This window comes from Pristis pectinata, chromosome 1 (assembly GCF_009764475.1).
Source record: "Pristis pectinata isolate sPriPec2 chromosome 1, sPriPec2.1.pri, whole genome shotgun sequence".
NCBI lineage: Eukaryota > Metazoa > Chordata > Chondrichthyes > Rhinopristiformes > Pristidae > Pristis > Pristis pectinata.
In genome coordinates this window covers 98,451,415-98,465,003 of record NC_067405.1, presented here as the reverse complement: position 1 = coordinate 98,465,003, position 13,589 = coordinate 98,451,415, and the positions used below count along the sequence as shown (strand labels likewise).

Genomic DNA, 13,589 nt, shown 5'->3' with positions numbered 1-13,589 from the left:
ATTAGATATTTAAACAATTTTTTTGTTGGTTAATCTTAAAGCAACAAAGTTGAAATGCAAAGAATGGGTCTTGGTTCAACTAGATTCTTTGAGAAGGATCCATTTTGCTTAGAAGCAGTTTTTGTTCTTGAAACTTAATGTTTGCCTCCACTTTGGCAATTTACATCCTCTCTTTCACTGGCATTGGTTGTTCTAACCTTCTTGTTGTTTGCTTCCTTCTTACTGTGGACTGATTAAAAAGTGAAAATTTTACTTTCCTTCAGAATAAAACTAATTGAAAATTTAGCATCAGAATATTAAATTCATATTAATCGTGTGACAAACAAATTAAATTTTTTCGAACACCTTTACTTCCTTCAAGCAGAATCAATTGTGGCTTTATGTCAGCACATATCGGATTGTAAATTCTGCTGCCCAGGCTCACCAAACACTTGCCCTTGGACCACACTGTCTCATCCAGCATGGTCCTTGGCACAATCTTCTCCGGGAGGCCATCACCCAGCTGACTGGTGCAGTCCAGCAAAATGCAAGATGTCTGTGTGCCAGTGATCAGCTTAGGCACCAGTATATCTTTGACAGTTGGTGAAGCCCCAAACCAGACTCACAGCTGTCAATGAGATTGAATGTTGACGTATTTCTCTAACATCACAAGCATTCTAATATACCTGGATATCACTAAACACTTAAAATTTTTAAAAAAATTAAAGTTGTTTAAAAAATTAAAACACAGAGACAGGTGAATACACAACAATTAAATGCATTTAGATTAATTGAAGCAAATAAAAAGATCATTTTACCATCGGTGGACAGGCATTTCCCCAGTGTTTTCAATGGGGCTGCTATACTTGCACCAGGCTCAGAGTGCAAATTTCTTGGCTAAGGAGCTGAGAAATGCCTCCTTTAACAATCCCTCCACTTTGTGACCTGGTGCTCTGGTTCCCATCCCCCAAGAAACTTGTTTAAATCCTCCCAAGCAGCACTAGCAAACCTCCTGGCCAGGATATTGGTTCCCCTCCAGTTGAGGTGCAACCCATCTCTCTTGTACAGGTCACCCCTGCCCCCGAAGAGGTTCCAATGATCCAAGAACCTGAAACCTTGCCCCCTGCACCAGTTCCTCAGCCACTCATTCATCTGTTGTATCTTCTTTTCCTGTCCTGACTAGTGCATGGCTCCGGGAGTAATCCAGAGATTACTACCTTCAAGGTCCTGCTTTTCAGCTTCTTTCCCAATTCCCTATACTCACTGCACAGACCTCTTCCCCTTTCTACCCATGTCATTGGTGCTAATGTGCACCACAACCTCTGGCTGCTCACCCTTCCCCTTGAGAATATTCTGCAGCTGGTCTGTGATATCCTTGACCCGGTCACCCGATAGGCAACACACCATCCTGGCATCTCTTTAGTGGCCACAGAATCTCTAGTCTGTCCCCCTATCAGGTCTCCTCTCACTATTGCTCTGCCCGACTTTACCCTTCCCTGCTGAGCTGGCCACAATGCCAATGACCTGGCTGCTGCTGCTGTGTCCTGATGGGTCATCCCCCCAGCAGTATCTAACAGGATATACTTGTTGCTGAAGGGAATGGCCACAGGGGAACCCTACACTGACTGCTTACTCACTTTACTTTTCCTGGTGGTCACCCATTTATCTGAAGCCTGTACCTTGGGTGTGACCACCTTAATGGGAGTCTCATCTAAAAGGTGTTCTGCCACCTGGATGGTCTGGAGTACATCCAACTCCAGCTCCAGTTCCAGTTCCTTGACCGGGTCTGTCAGGAGCTGTAGCTGGATGCACTACCTGCAGAGGTAGTCATCAGGGAGACTGTGCAGTTCCTTGACTTCCCACACCTTGCAGGAGGAACATTCCACTGCCCCAACTACCATCCTGTGCTGAATCAAGGCCTAAGGATATACAGACAACAAAACAAAAACCTTACCTGTGCCTTCTCAATTAAGCCTTTTTTGAAGAGCCGCTCTCATTCCCCACACCTGGCACCCTCACTCCACCTCTTCACGCCAAAACCTCAGCTTCCCCACTCTAACACTGGCCCACTCTCACAATGGCCACTCTGCTTGACCCTAACTTCTTTTTATTGGCTGCTGTTAACTAGCTAATTAGCTAATCAATTACTAACTAACAATTTGCAAATGTGCCTCTTTTAGGCTCTTGCTCTTTGAAACTTACCAGAAAGTCCCGAGACCTACCTCTTTTAAACTCTCATGCCTCTCACTCCAAGTCCCAGCTTCTGCTCAGTGAAACTCTTCCTCTTCTAATTTCTTTCCAATGTTCATAAAGCAATTTTCCCCAAAATACCCCTTACAACCCCAACTTTTCCTCATTCTTATTCTTCTTCCTTCCTTATCTACAGTCCATATGAAACAGTGTTGGATCTTTCCTGTTTCAGGTGGAATGAATTCTGGATTGTCACAAGACTAGGAATTCCCAATTACAAATTGAGACTGGACCTTGACTGAAGCAGAAGACTCAACAATGGCTCACGTTTATACAGCACCTTTGATCTTTTCAAAGTGTCCCAAGGCACTTCATGGATACGTGAACAACTTTTGTAATTCCTAAATACAATATAAATAAATATCATTAAAATACACAGTCATACAGCTTAAAAAACTTACCTCAAGCCTGCACATCAATTGCTTCAGACAAATTTAAAAAAACATATTGTTTTAATATTAAAAACACAATTAAAATACCAACAACTTGAACTACAGTGCACAATTTTTCCTTTATATCATTTTATAATAAAAATACCAGCCACATAACATTATGGTAGTGTTTATACATTGAGCAGTCAATCAAAACAAATATACACCTACCAGATAGACAAACAACTAGTGATAGCATTCTTTTTACTGATTGAAAGAAGTGAGCTGGTCAATGTAGTTCAAACTACTCTTTCTTTTTGGTCACATGAACAATAATATACATACCAGACAGAAACATCATACTACAGGCCATTTTATGTATATTTTGGACTACCCAAAAGGCTGGAGAAAACAAAAAGTGGTCATCTACACAGCATCAATTCAATTTGGGGCTTGGTCATGTATTAGTTATGTTATCAGACCAGTAACCCAAAGGCCTGGGTTAATTATGCAGACTGTACAGAGTTAAAATTCCATCTTGGCAGTTTAAGAATTAGAATTCAATTTCAAAAGAGGTAGAAATAAAAACGTTATCAATAAATCTGACCATGAAGCTGCCAAATTGTTTTAAAATTCTAAATATCTTGCTATTGCCTTTTCAACAAGGAAAGTTGCCGTTCCAATCTGACCCACGTGTGACCTCACTCTCAAATCACCGAGATTGAGCTTTACCTGCCCTCAGGTCTCTCAAAATACACTCAGTTGTATCAAACAGATATAAATGTTATGTCCACTGCCATCTTCTCAGGCCACACAGGGATGGGCAATAAATTTCAAACATGCCAGCAATGCCCTTATCCCAAGAGTACTTTTTAAAGACCGATATCATGGCTTGAGAAGTGTTACTGACTAACTGGTGGAAAAACCTTATCTATTGGCCCCAGGTGAAACTGAATGGCTACAAAACAGTATGGCACCCTGGCTGAATTTAAGACTGCAGTACAAATGTCAGCAGGATAGGGATAGGGCAGGGCTGATAAGAGCATTCAGAAAAATTGCTGTTTTAACCTTCAGATTCAAGTTAAGCACAGCGGGATATCAATTTTAAGTTAGATTTAAGCAATCCTATACAAAGTAAATAAGAAAATAAATAAGTTTTCACTTTTGAATTTCAACAGCTTAAACTGAAGTATTTCCCACTCACTCTTCCATATCAAAATATGAACTGTTTGCAATTCAGATGGTAAAATGAGGAATTCTTCAGCTGAAGGTGAACAAAAGCTTCAAATGCAAATCCTTCTGATCGTTACCTACAGGAGCACTGCTGTTTATTTGAAGAATGGGTCTGTACCTTCCCTTGTATACTTCACTTGCTTTAAAAATATTTTGACATACAACTCAACATTGTGTAGGCAGTGCTATGTTACTGTGTGCTCTAGAAACTGATAGGACTGTGTTTTCAAAACACTCTCCACTCTTGTTGGACTAAAAGGACTAAGAGTCCACTTTGGGAAAGATGCTGACTTTATTGTTCCTACTAATCTTCCGCTCTGTTTTGAACTTTGGTTGCTTTTCAGCTGTTTGAATCAGTTCTTCTGGCGTGTTACCCAAGGGGGGCAAGAGCCTTTTCTTGCTATTCCGTGTCTCAGAAAGCCACTGTGGAGGAAGTTCAAATGGGCCAAAGCCAAACTGCATTGCATACTTGTCAGAGACTGAATCTGACTCTGGAGGTGCTGCTGCTGCTCCTGGCACTGCACCAGGATCATTGTTAATGCATGGAGTAAATTTTTCCACTAAAGACTGCTCCACCTCCAAACTAGCAGTAGGTATTTCTTTCTGCTGGCATTCATTAGATGTCAGTGACTTAATTTCATTTACATCCTCCTCCTCTTCTGAAGGTTTGAAAATCTGCTGCTGTCCAATATGAAACATTTCAAGCAACTGGCTGCCGGAACGAACCCCAGGCTCAAGTGTGGCATCACCGAGGGCACCAGAGTTTATGATGTTGCGTCTACTGTACCTGCGATGGAGCTGAACCATTGTCCCCACTAAGCATTTCCGAACAGACTTATTGACAGTCAGGAAGAGTAATGGGTTAGTGAGCAGAGAAACTTTGGGCAACCAGATTGCTGTCAGCATCAAAAAGACAGAAATGTCAGTGATATTAAAAATGATTCGATAAATCACAAAAACCACATAAGGAACACTGCAAACAATAAAGATCAGTACCATAGAGAGCAGCATAGCATGCAGTTCAGCCTCCCTCTGGGAAACGTATGGAATTGAAATTGTGTTCTGTGGAGTCCGTAATGCAGCAATAATTACTTTCTTCTTCTGACTGGCACTGAGAGCTCTACGGATCAGAATCATGACCAAGAATACCATGGCTATGGGCAGTATCACTGTAGTGATGTTATATACAATTACGTAAGTCAAGTGTCCAAAAGAATGGCTCCATGAGCTACTGCATGTAGACATGGCATAGATGTCTGAAACATTGGTCACTGCAAAAACTGGAACACTGGCTAACACTGCATGAATCCAGATGTAGATCACCAAGTCCCTGGACTTCGTATCAGAGATCTTCCTCTCTAAAGGATACAAGACAGAGTAGTACCTATAATTAAAAAAAAGTCAGTGAATGCACAGATCACCCACACTCACTCTCTTTACATTTAGTGGCATCAAATTCTTGCTTTCATAATTTCTTGTGAGCATGGAATTTACTTTTACTAACTTTTCTTTATCCTGATTTTCTGCAACATTATTTACTACTTACTTTGCTTTTTTCTAGTTTTTACACTGAACTCTGGTTGATTCCTCCAAACTATATCTCTGAACCCATTAGTGTTGTGCTAATTGTTACTGTCACCTCCAAAATGCCTTTTTCTTATTGTGTGACTCACTGTTAAACAAGCCCACCAAACCACATTTACCAGATGTTCTTCTGTTGACATAACAAAACCCCTAACAGCGATAAACTCTTTCTGCTCTTATTTCTAATCAAACTGATGCCCTTCATTAAAAATAATATAAAAATTGAATCCCTTCTGAAAATAAATAATTCAACTTGGTCCTTGAACATTTATCTTAAAATTAACTGAATTGTTTGTTTTGTGACAAAGTAGAATTGTAGGATTAACATTAAGCCATTTACCCTCTCAGGACTGTTCCACCCTTTAATGGAATCTTAATTCCACCCAGACAAATATAATCCTTTTCAGTTTTAAAAAGCCATTAGTCTTATACCTTCATAAAATCTTAAAGAAAATTATGTTCATCTTGATATTCCTCAAAAGTTTCATTTTGTATTCCTTTTTACTACATTTTACTATCCTTTTGCTTCTTTTGCTGCTGTTGCATCTTTCCCAGTTAGCTGGACTTCCATAATGAATTGCACACCCATCCTTTTACTTTTATGTTCATTCTCTAACAGCCACGACTATCATATTAGGTCAGGAGGGTTTAAACTAAAATGGGAGAGGGATGGGAACCTATTTGGGGAGACATGGACAGTGGAAATTAGGATTGAAGCAAAGGATAAGAAGGAGAAAAACTAAAGCTGAAGACAGAGAAATCAAGGGTGAAAAATAAGCAGGACTACACTGCAAAATTATACTAAGGGGACCAAGAAAGTTTAAAAAAGTCAAAGCTAAAAGCAGTGTTCTTAATCCACAGAACATCTGCAATAAAGTGGATGGATTAATCATGCAAGTAGATGTGCAGTACATGGGTATGAAATAATTGGGATTATGGAGACATGATGGCAGGAGAACCAAGGATGGGAACGGAACATTCAGGAGTATTCAACATTTAGGAAGGAAATGCAAAAAGGAAAAGGAAGTAGATTGTGTTTCCAGTTAAACATGAGATTAATATAATAGTGAGGAAGGATATTAGCTCATACAATGTGGAATCCATATGGGTTGAGTTAAGAAATACTAAGGGCAGAAAATGTCAGTGGCAAATATATATAGACCACAAAACAGTAGTGATGATATTAGGAGTAGCATTAAACCAGAAATGTGCATGCAATAAGGCTACTACTGTAATCATGGATGTTGTAGGGGTCATGGCCAAAGGATATGGGGTAGGCTATTTAGGACTGAAATGAGGAGAAACTTTTTCATCAAAAGAATGGTGAACCTGTGGAATTCTCCACCACACAAGGAAGTTGAGGCCAACTCATTGAATATATTCAAGAAGGAGTTAGATATAGTACAAATGGCTAAAGAGATCAAGAGAAGTGTGAAGATAACAGGAACAGGATACTAAATTTGGATGATCATACTGAATGGTAAAGCAAGCTCAAATGACTGAATGATTTACACCTCCTAAGTTCCATGTTTCTAATTTGCTTTATCTGAACACCACCTTGTCCACACCACCAACCCCCCAAACAACTCCCAACCCCATGTTGCTATTCTTTTTTTCTGAGAATAATTTTGCATCTTAAATCTTTTCCCAACAACTTTGAGCGATTGTCTTGTCCGTTGCCAAAGTCTAAACCTTGGCAACTCTGTTATCTTTCTTCTTTTCAAATCTAATATTGATTTTGAATACATTATGTCATTGATGATGATTACTTACTGGAGATTATTAACTGTCTCATTATCCATTACTAAAACTAGTATGGCCTGCCTTCCTGTTGCTCTGGAATATATTGTTGGCATATTTGTCCCCATTTTCTTGATGTCTCAATACCTAGGTCCAATATATATGCTGGTTACTCTTATTAATTCAATATAGTTTTCACACTTCAAAAATGAATTATTCATTACTTTGAATTTAGCTTTAAACTGCACAAGAGATTATTTTAGGACTACAGTTTTAAAATAAACAGAGCAGATTGTTAAAAAAAAAGTGAAATTGTGCCATGATTGCACAGTTCTGTTAAGGCAATAAATAAATAATTTTTTGACAGTGTCCAAATCATTAGCTGCAAATAACTACATACCAAATGCAAATTATTCAATTAAATTTTGTTGCTTTCATTCTTGTGCTGGTTCAATGATCCTCTTCAAAATTTGTATGAAATGTGTTTATCAAAGGCTGAATTATGTCAAAACTGCAAGACACCATGAAGGGAGAACATAGTTAATCCTGCGGAAATGTGAAGATATGTTAAGTCAGAACTGGTTTTGACTCTCCAAGAGTAACCTCCAGGTAGACAGACTGGTTTTGATAGATAACTGTTGAATAAAGCTGAATATTCCCGACAATGGAGAAACTTCCTCAGCACTAGAAGGTATCTTTAAACTGACTTCAGGATGACAACAAATGCAGTCTCCAAGTAACCTCAGAATATTAAATACAGTATTTTGACCTTAAAGCAAGAAATCTGTTATGCAAGCTCTGGAACTGCATTGCAATACTCCTGTGCACATATAGAATGTTCTCAGACTTACCATCAAACAAAATATAAATAAAATGCATTTACATTAAAAAGCAGCAAATCACTTTAAAAGAGCATTTTTAGAACCGTTGTCCATTGCCACTAAAGCATGGGTCCAAATGGGAAACTAACGTTTACAAGGAAAAGATTCTCTATATTAGACATTGTTATCTTATAATCTTTGGACACTTTTTAGTTGAACCCTTATCTCCTGAAAACCATGACAAAGACTGATGAGAATGTGGATCATTTGGAGAGATTGGGTGAAAATGGGCTGGAGAAATACATGAATGTAAATGAGTAAGTGTGGGAGAAAGATTTTGAAGATTCTGTCAAAACTGGCATTTGGAGATTTAAAACCTTTATTTTTATTGAAGCCAGTAAATTAAAGTATATTATTAAAGTGTGTTTTAAAAAAGTTAATTAAAACTCATAAAAATTAAACTATAACAAAATAAATAGAAGATAACTTAACCTTCTCCTTGGCAGAAGATGATTAAACATGTCCCTTTCTGTTGCTAAGATGAAATAAAATGAGTGGAGGCTAGTGTGTTGACTTGCACAGTGCTGGCAACTGGATCAAATACCTGCACCTGTAAACTAAAAATTTCAACGGTCCTGATTGAGTTGCTGCTGATATTCAGCCATTTAAATGGAAGTATGTCCCAGACTTCTCCGCATGTGTTGTGACTTCAGGACTTCCTGAGTGGCAGATGGCAAAGAATCTGTAACTACATTTCAGGTAGAGTCTAGCAGTGGAGCACAGGCTTGCTGGAATTTCCTGTTATTATGCTGGGTAATTATCAGGGATTTGGTCAGAAACAAATCAAATTTCTGGCTTCATGCACGTCTAATGTTTTGATCAGACCACTAATTGTGGGTGCGCTTTCAGTTGCTTAAGCCTTAAACTTTGAAATTCGCTCTTTAACCTGACCACCTCTCCAATTTTCTCTCCTCATTTAAGATGTTCTTGAAAATGGTGTTTTTTGATTAAGCTTTTAACCATCTGTCCTAATAATACTTCATGCACCTTTGTATGCTTACCACAGCTTTTCTGGCCATTCCGCTGGGTTTCTCCAGCTGTATGAAGCATACAGGACTCCTGCAATATCATGATGACATCACCACTTGTGATTTCAACATGCAAAGCCAGCCTTTACTTGTCTTGTGCTCTGACTCTGGCTCATCAATATCTGAAATGCCCTCATTATAACAGCAATGATAGGAGGATAATTCTGGATTGTGGCGACAATCATTTGACTATCACTTTAATTCCCTACCAATCCTTGAAGAGTTGGGTATGTCGGGTTTAAATTGGGGCCTTTAAGACTGGTATATGTATTGCCAAAGTATACATACACAAACAGTGGGCATTATTGGAGCTTTGTTGGAGGCTGAAGACAGAGAAGTCAGAGTGGAAGTAGTAAGGTGAATTAAAGTGACATGAAACTGGAAGATCAGAGGTTGCCCTTGCGAACTGAAAAGTGGTGTTCTGCAAAGTGGTAAACAGTGATCCCACAAAAATACTTTTAAGAATAAATTTGGTGTTGCCACAAGACCAGACCACCTTTGTAACACTTGGTACCTTTATGATCTTTATGAAATGTATAACCTTCCTCAAAGCTCCATCTTAGTGACTAGTCTCCACTGCATTTCTTGCTTTTCAAAGTATAAATCACGAAATATAACTGATAGGAAATTAGACAACGGGGAATGTATAACATTGCAAACTGGTGGCTTCACAAGAAAGTGCAATTCTAACAATGTAAAAACATTGGTATCATTATAAAACTCTAACTTAAGAGTAGAATTCCACAATTCAAATTTATAAAAGACAACTGATGTACACTTAAGTTCCTGCTACAATCCAGAAATACTGAATTTGGTGCAGAATTCAGATGTAAGGAATAACATTGATTTCGTGGTTTATGTTATGTTGATCCAAATTTGTAGGATTTATTGAAGCTTGCAAAGTTATCTAAGTTATTTGATTGCAATTAGCCTTTATCATTTAAGGGAGAGTAGCTGTCGTTTTTATTGCCCCACCCAGTGACCTACTTTTTTTTTCCTGGTGTTAATGCTTAAGTATCCAAATATGTTCAGCCCAGCTGCTATCATAGGTAATGGTGCAAAGGCCTATCCCAAGTTACTTCACCAGTGGAGGAGCCACACTGCTGTGCTCCTTTGCAAATCCCACTTCACCTTCTGATAAGTGACATTGATGCGATTACTCATGTACAGGGCACGGACCAAAGCATCCTGAAAGTAAACAACAGCAGCAGCAACAAAAGCATTTTCCAGCTGACTCTCAGCACGAATTGCTGGTGACTTTGTCCCATGCTTCCTATTACTGTTTTCTCCATCCTGTCAAATTTAGATGTAAAAGCATGTAGTTTATCATTGTGTGTTAGCCAAAATTCACAAATCAATTATTTTCCCACTGATGTCTTTTGAATACAAAAGAGTAAACAAGTGTGTTGCATCCTTGGCTAATAATCCTCAAAATGTGACCTAAATCCCACATGGTGGGATAAAAATTAGAATTCAGCTTTAAATATATGGAAATTAAAAAGAGCTATCAATGAAATTGACCACATAGCTATCAAATTTTTGTAAAATCCCAAATCATTAACTCAAGCCCTTGAGAAAACAAGACTTGATCCTCCTTGGAACTCCAGCAGTTGTTTCAATTGCCCTCTGACATGGTTGAGCTGTCTCAAATCAAACTAGGGATGATCAATAAATATTGGTGCAGCCAACTGTGGCCATGTCATAAGAATTTTTTTCTAAGAAGTGTTTTAAGTTCCATGACACCTGCCTTGATGCTGGAAGATGATATCAAATCCCTTCATCAGCTCCTAGTAATTAGATTCCAGGAACATCACACTCAGGTTAAAATTTCCAGTCAAACTTATAATAGCAAAGAAGTTAGGCTTTTCTACAAAGTAGGACATATTGTAGTAAATGAACAAATGCCCCAACAGCATGCAAACAGGTTGCAGCGTTGTGTTCTTTTATCAAGTATTTCTCCAATTTTAAAAGCCTTTCAGATTACAATATGAAATCAAGGAACCTGTATTGATAAATAAGGGTCTCGGAAAAGCAAATTTCCAGTTTCTACCCACCATACGGTTTTCTAGCAAGGTCCTACCACAGAAGGCTGATCAGCTGAGGTTCCACTGGTGAACAGGTGGCAGGGGAGAAACAAGATTTCTTAAGTGAATCATTCCATGTTGTCCTACTGATGATCCTGGATATCCAGACTCCTGTGATCTACTTTCAAAGGAAGAATGCTCTTTATGCATTACTATTCAGAGCAGTCACTGGAGACCATGAAAATCAGTGTACGTGGATGGTAAGATCTGGAGATGACTCCAGTAACTGCAGAACTATTGTCTTCCATAACTGTCTCTCAATATCACTGCTTACCATAGTAGCATTTGGTAACTTCAGCAGAGCCACCAAATCACACCCATCAGGGCTAGTCACTGATCTCAGCATAAAGGTTGTCACCAAAGAGCCCTAGGATTCGAGGATGACACAGGATGTCCCATATGCCTTAAACTGTTTTGGGAATCGGCTTGAACCAACTCATTACTGATTTCAAGTGATCTTGACAGAGGACCAAAGAGCAGTAGCAAACTTGGAGTGGAAACAACTCTTGGAATATGACCATGTCAATAAGCTCATTGACTGATTGCATATGTCAAATATACCTAGACCACCCATACAAACTTTTATAGAGCTTTCATTCATCACCAGTAACAAAAGTGAGAGGTTATGACAGTCTCACATGACTTTTTTTTATTCTCAAGAGCACCAGAGAGAGATCTTTAAAATTATGAAGAAGGTAAAGTTAGAAATGTTTCTGCTTTTGAGGAAATCATAAATAGGGTTTATAAATTGTAGATAATGCCTAACAAATCATTAATGAATTCAAAGGTAAAGCTGGAAAAGTGCACAATGGAGAAATGAATAAATGAATAGAGGGTTATATTGAAAGCATTAGATTAAATTAATTGGCAAAAGGCTCATGTGGTGCACAAACGTTAGCAATAAAAATTTTGGGCCCATGCTGTATAATTTCAACATAACAATGTAACACAACGTACTTAATTGCTTTAATTGTGGAGAATTATTTTAATGTTTTGCATGACTTCTAAAGTAAATATGCAGGATTAAAATTACTATTTCTTTAAAATCTGCCTTATTCAAGTAATATGGACAGAATGTTTATCTTGTGTCAATTATAATAAACCACTTCAGGAATTTGCTGCATTCCATGAATTAGGTAAATGCCATGGACTCCAGGCTGCTGCATGCAGACAGCACTGAATGCAACCTCACAAAAAAGCCTCACAAAGAGGCCATCTCGTCTCTCCACTCTCAGTGCTGATGCTGGGTTTCTACTCGAAACGCCAACAATTCCTTTTCTCCCGCAGATGCTGCTTGACCTGCTGAGTTTCTCCAGCATATTGCTTGTTGTTCCAGATTCAGCACCTGTAGCCACTTGTGTCTCACAGAAAATAATTTTGAGGAGCTACCAGTTGTTTTTAAATTTTGACATGCCTTGTGTTGAAATTTATGCCTTCTGAACACAGAAGAAAATCAATTTACAGAAATTGCGGTTTAGAATTATCTACTTGAACCAATCCTGATGTGCATTCTGTATCAGAGTAGTGCACTATATCCATATCTGTACTTGTTCCCTTCAAGTATTTATCTAATTTCCTATGAGGAGTTCCGATTGACCCAGCTTCAATCACCACTTGTGTTAATGTATTACATGTTGTAATGACCCTTAACTTCATGTTTACATCTAACCTCACCTTTCTATTTCGAGGATTAATTTTAAATTCATGGCTTCTTCTAACTGATTCACTAATCAGTGAAAAAAATCTTTTATAGTTATGAACACTTTCAATTTCTCTTTAACCTTCACTGCTCCAGTAAGCACTACCCTAGATTTTTCAAGTGTCATTATGCTAAATCCTCACGTCGCAATATCATCTCAGTGAACCCACTTTGAACCTTTGCTACAACTGGAATAATTTTCTCCAACATCGAGTCCCAAGCTATAAACTCCAGTTGCATGCTCAAGACACATGAATGATTCTATCGGAATACAAGTTATTAGACTATTCAGCAGCTTTTGCTTGTCAAGATTCAGACTCTGCAAAGTGCGTACACAACATGGAGGCGAAATTGCAGAGCCCCTGACAATAGCTCTGGCAATCACATTGTGCAAAATAACCCATGCTCATTGATTGCAAGCAGGTACAATTCTTATGTAAGGCCGTCTGTTCATTTGAAAGATTTCTGCTGTTAAATGCTAAGTACACAAGAGGGAGCCAAATATGAAAGTAAAATAAATTTAACCTGCACAGGTTAAAGAAAAGATATACTGAGGCCGGAGCAGGTTTTGGCAATCTTGCAAAAAGCAAATCTGTCTGGAAAGTGGTAAAGAATGGAAGACAGGGGGAATGGGCTCCAACTTTTTAGAACATGAATGTGTTAGAGAAGAAGAGGAAAGACTGTAGTTACACAAAGGAAGATCTCCAGACAGAAGGAAATGGAAGCAGATAGCCATGGAG

General features: G+C 38.5%; 1 protein-coding gene across 1 annotated transcript in view; it reads right to left on the bottom strand.

The window, feature by feature from the left end:
* Nucleotides 1-2,746: 2,746 nt before the first annotated feature.
* Nucleotides 2,747-13,589, bottom strand: part of gpr176 (G protein-coupled receptor 176) — a 36,116-nt gene continuing 25,273 nt past the window's right edge. The window contains exon 3 of the mRNA XM_052010220.1: nt 2,747-5,217. Coding sequence (XP_051866180.1) covers nt 4,095-5,217 — 1,123 coding nt within the window. The 3' untranslated portion in view covers nt 2,747-4,094. The remainder of the gene's footprint in view (nt 5,218-13,589) is intronic.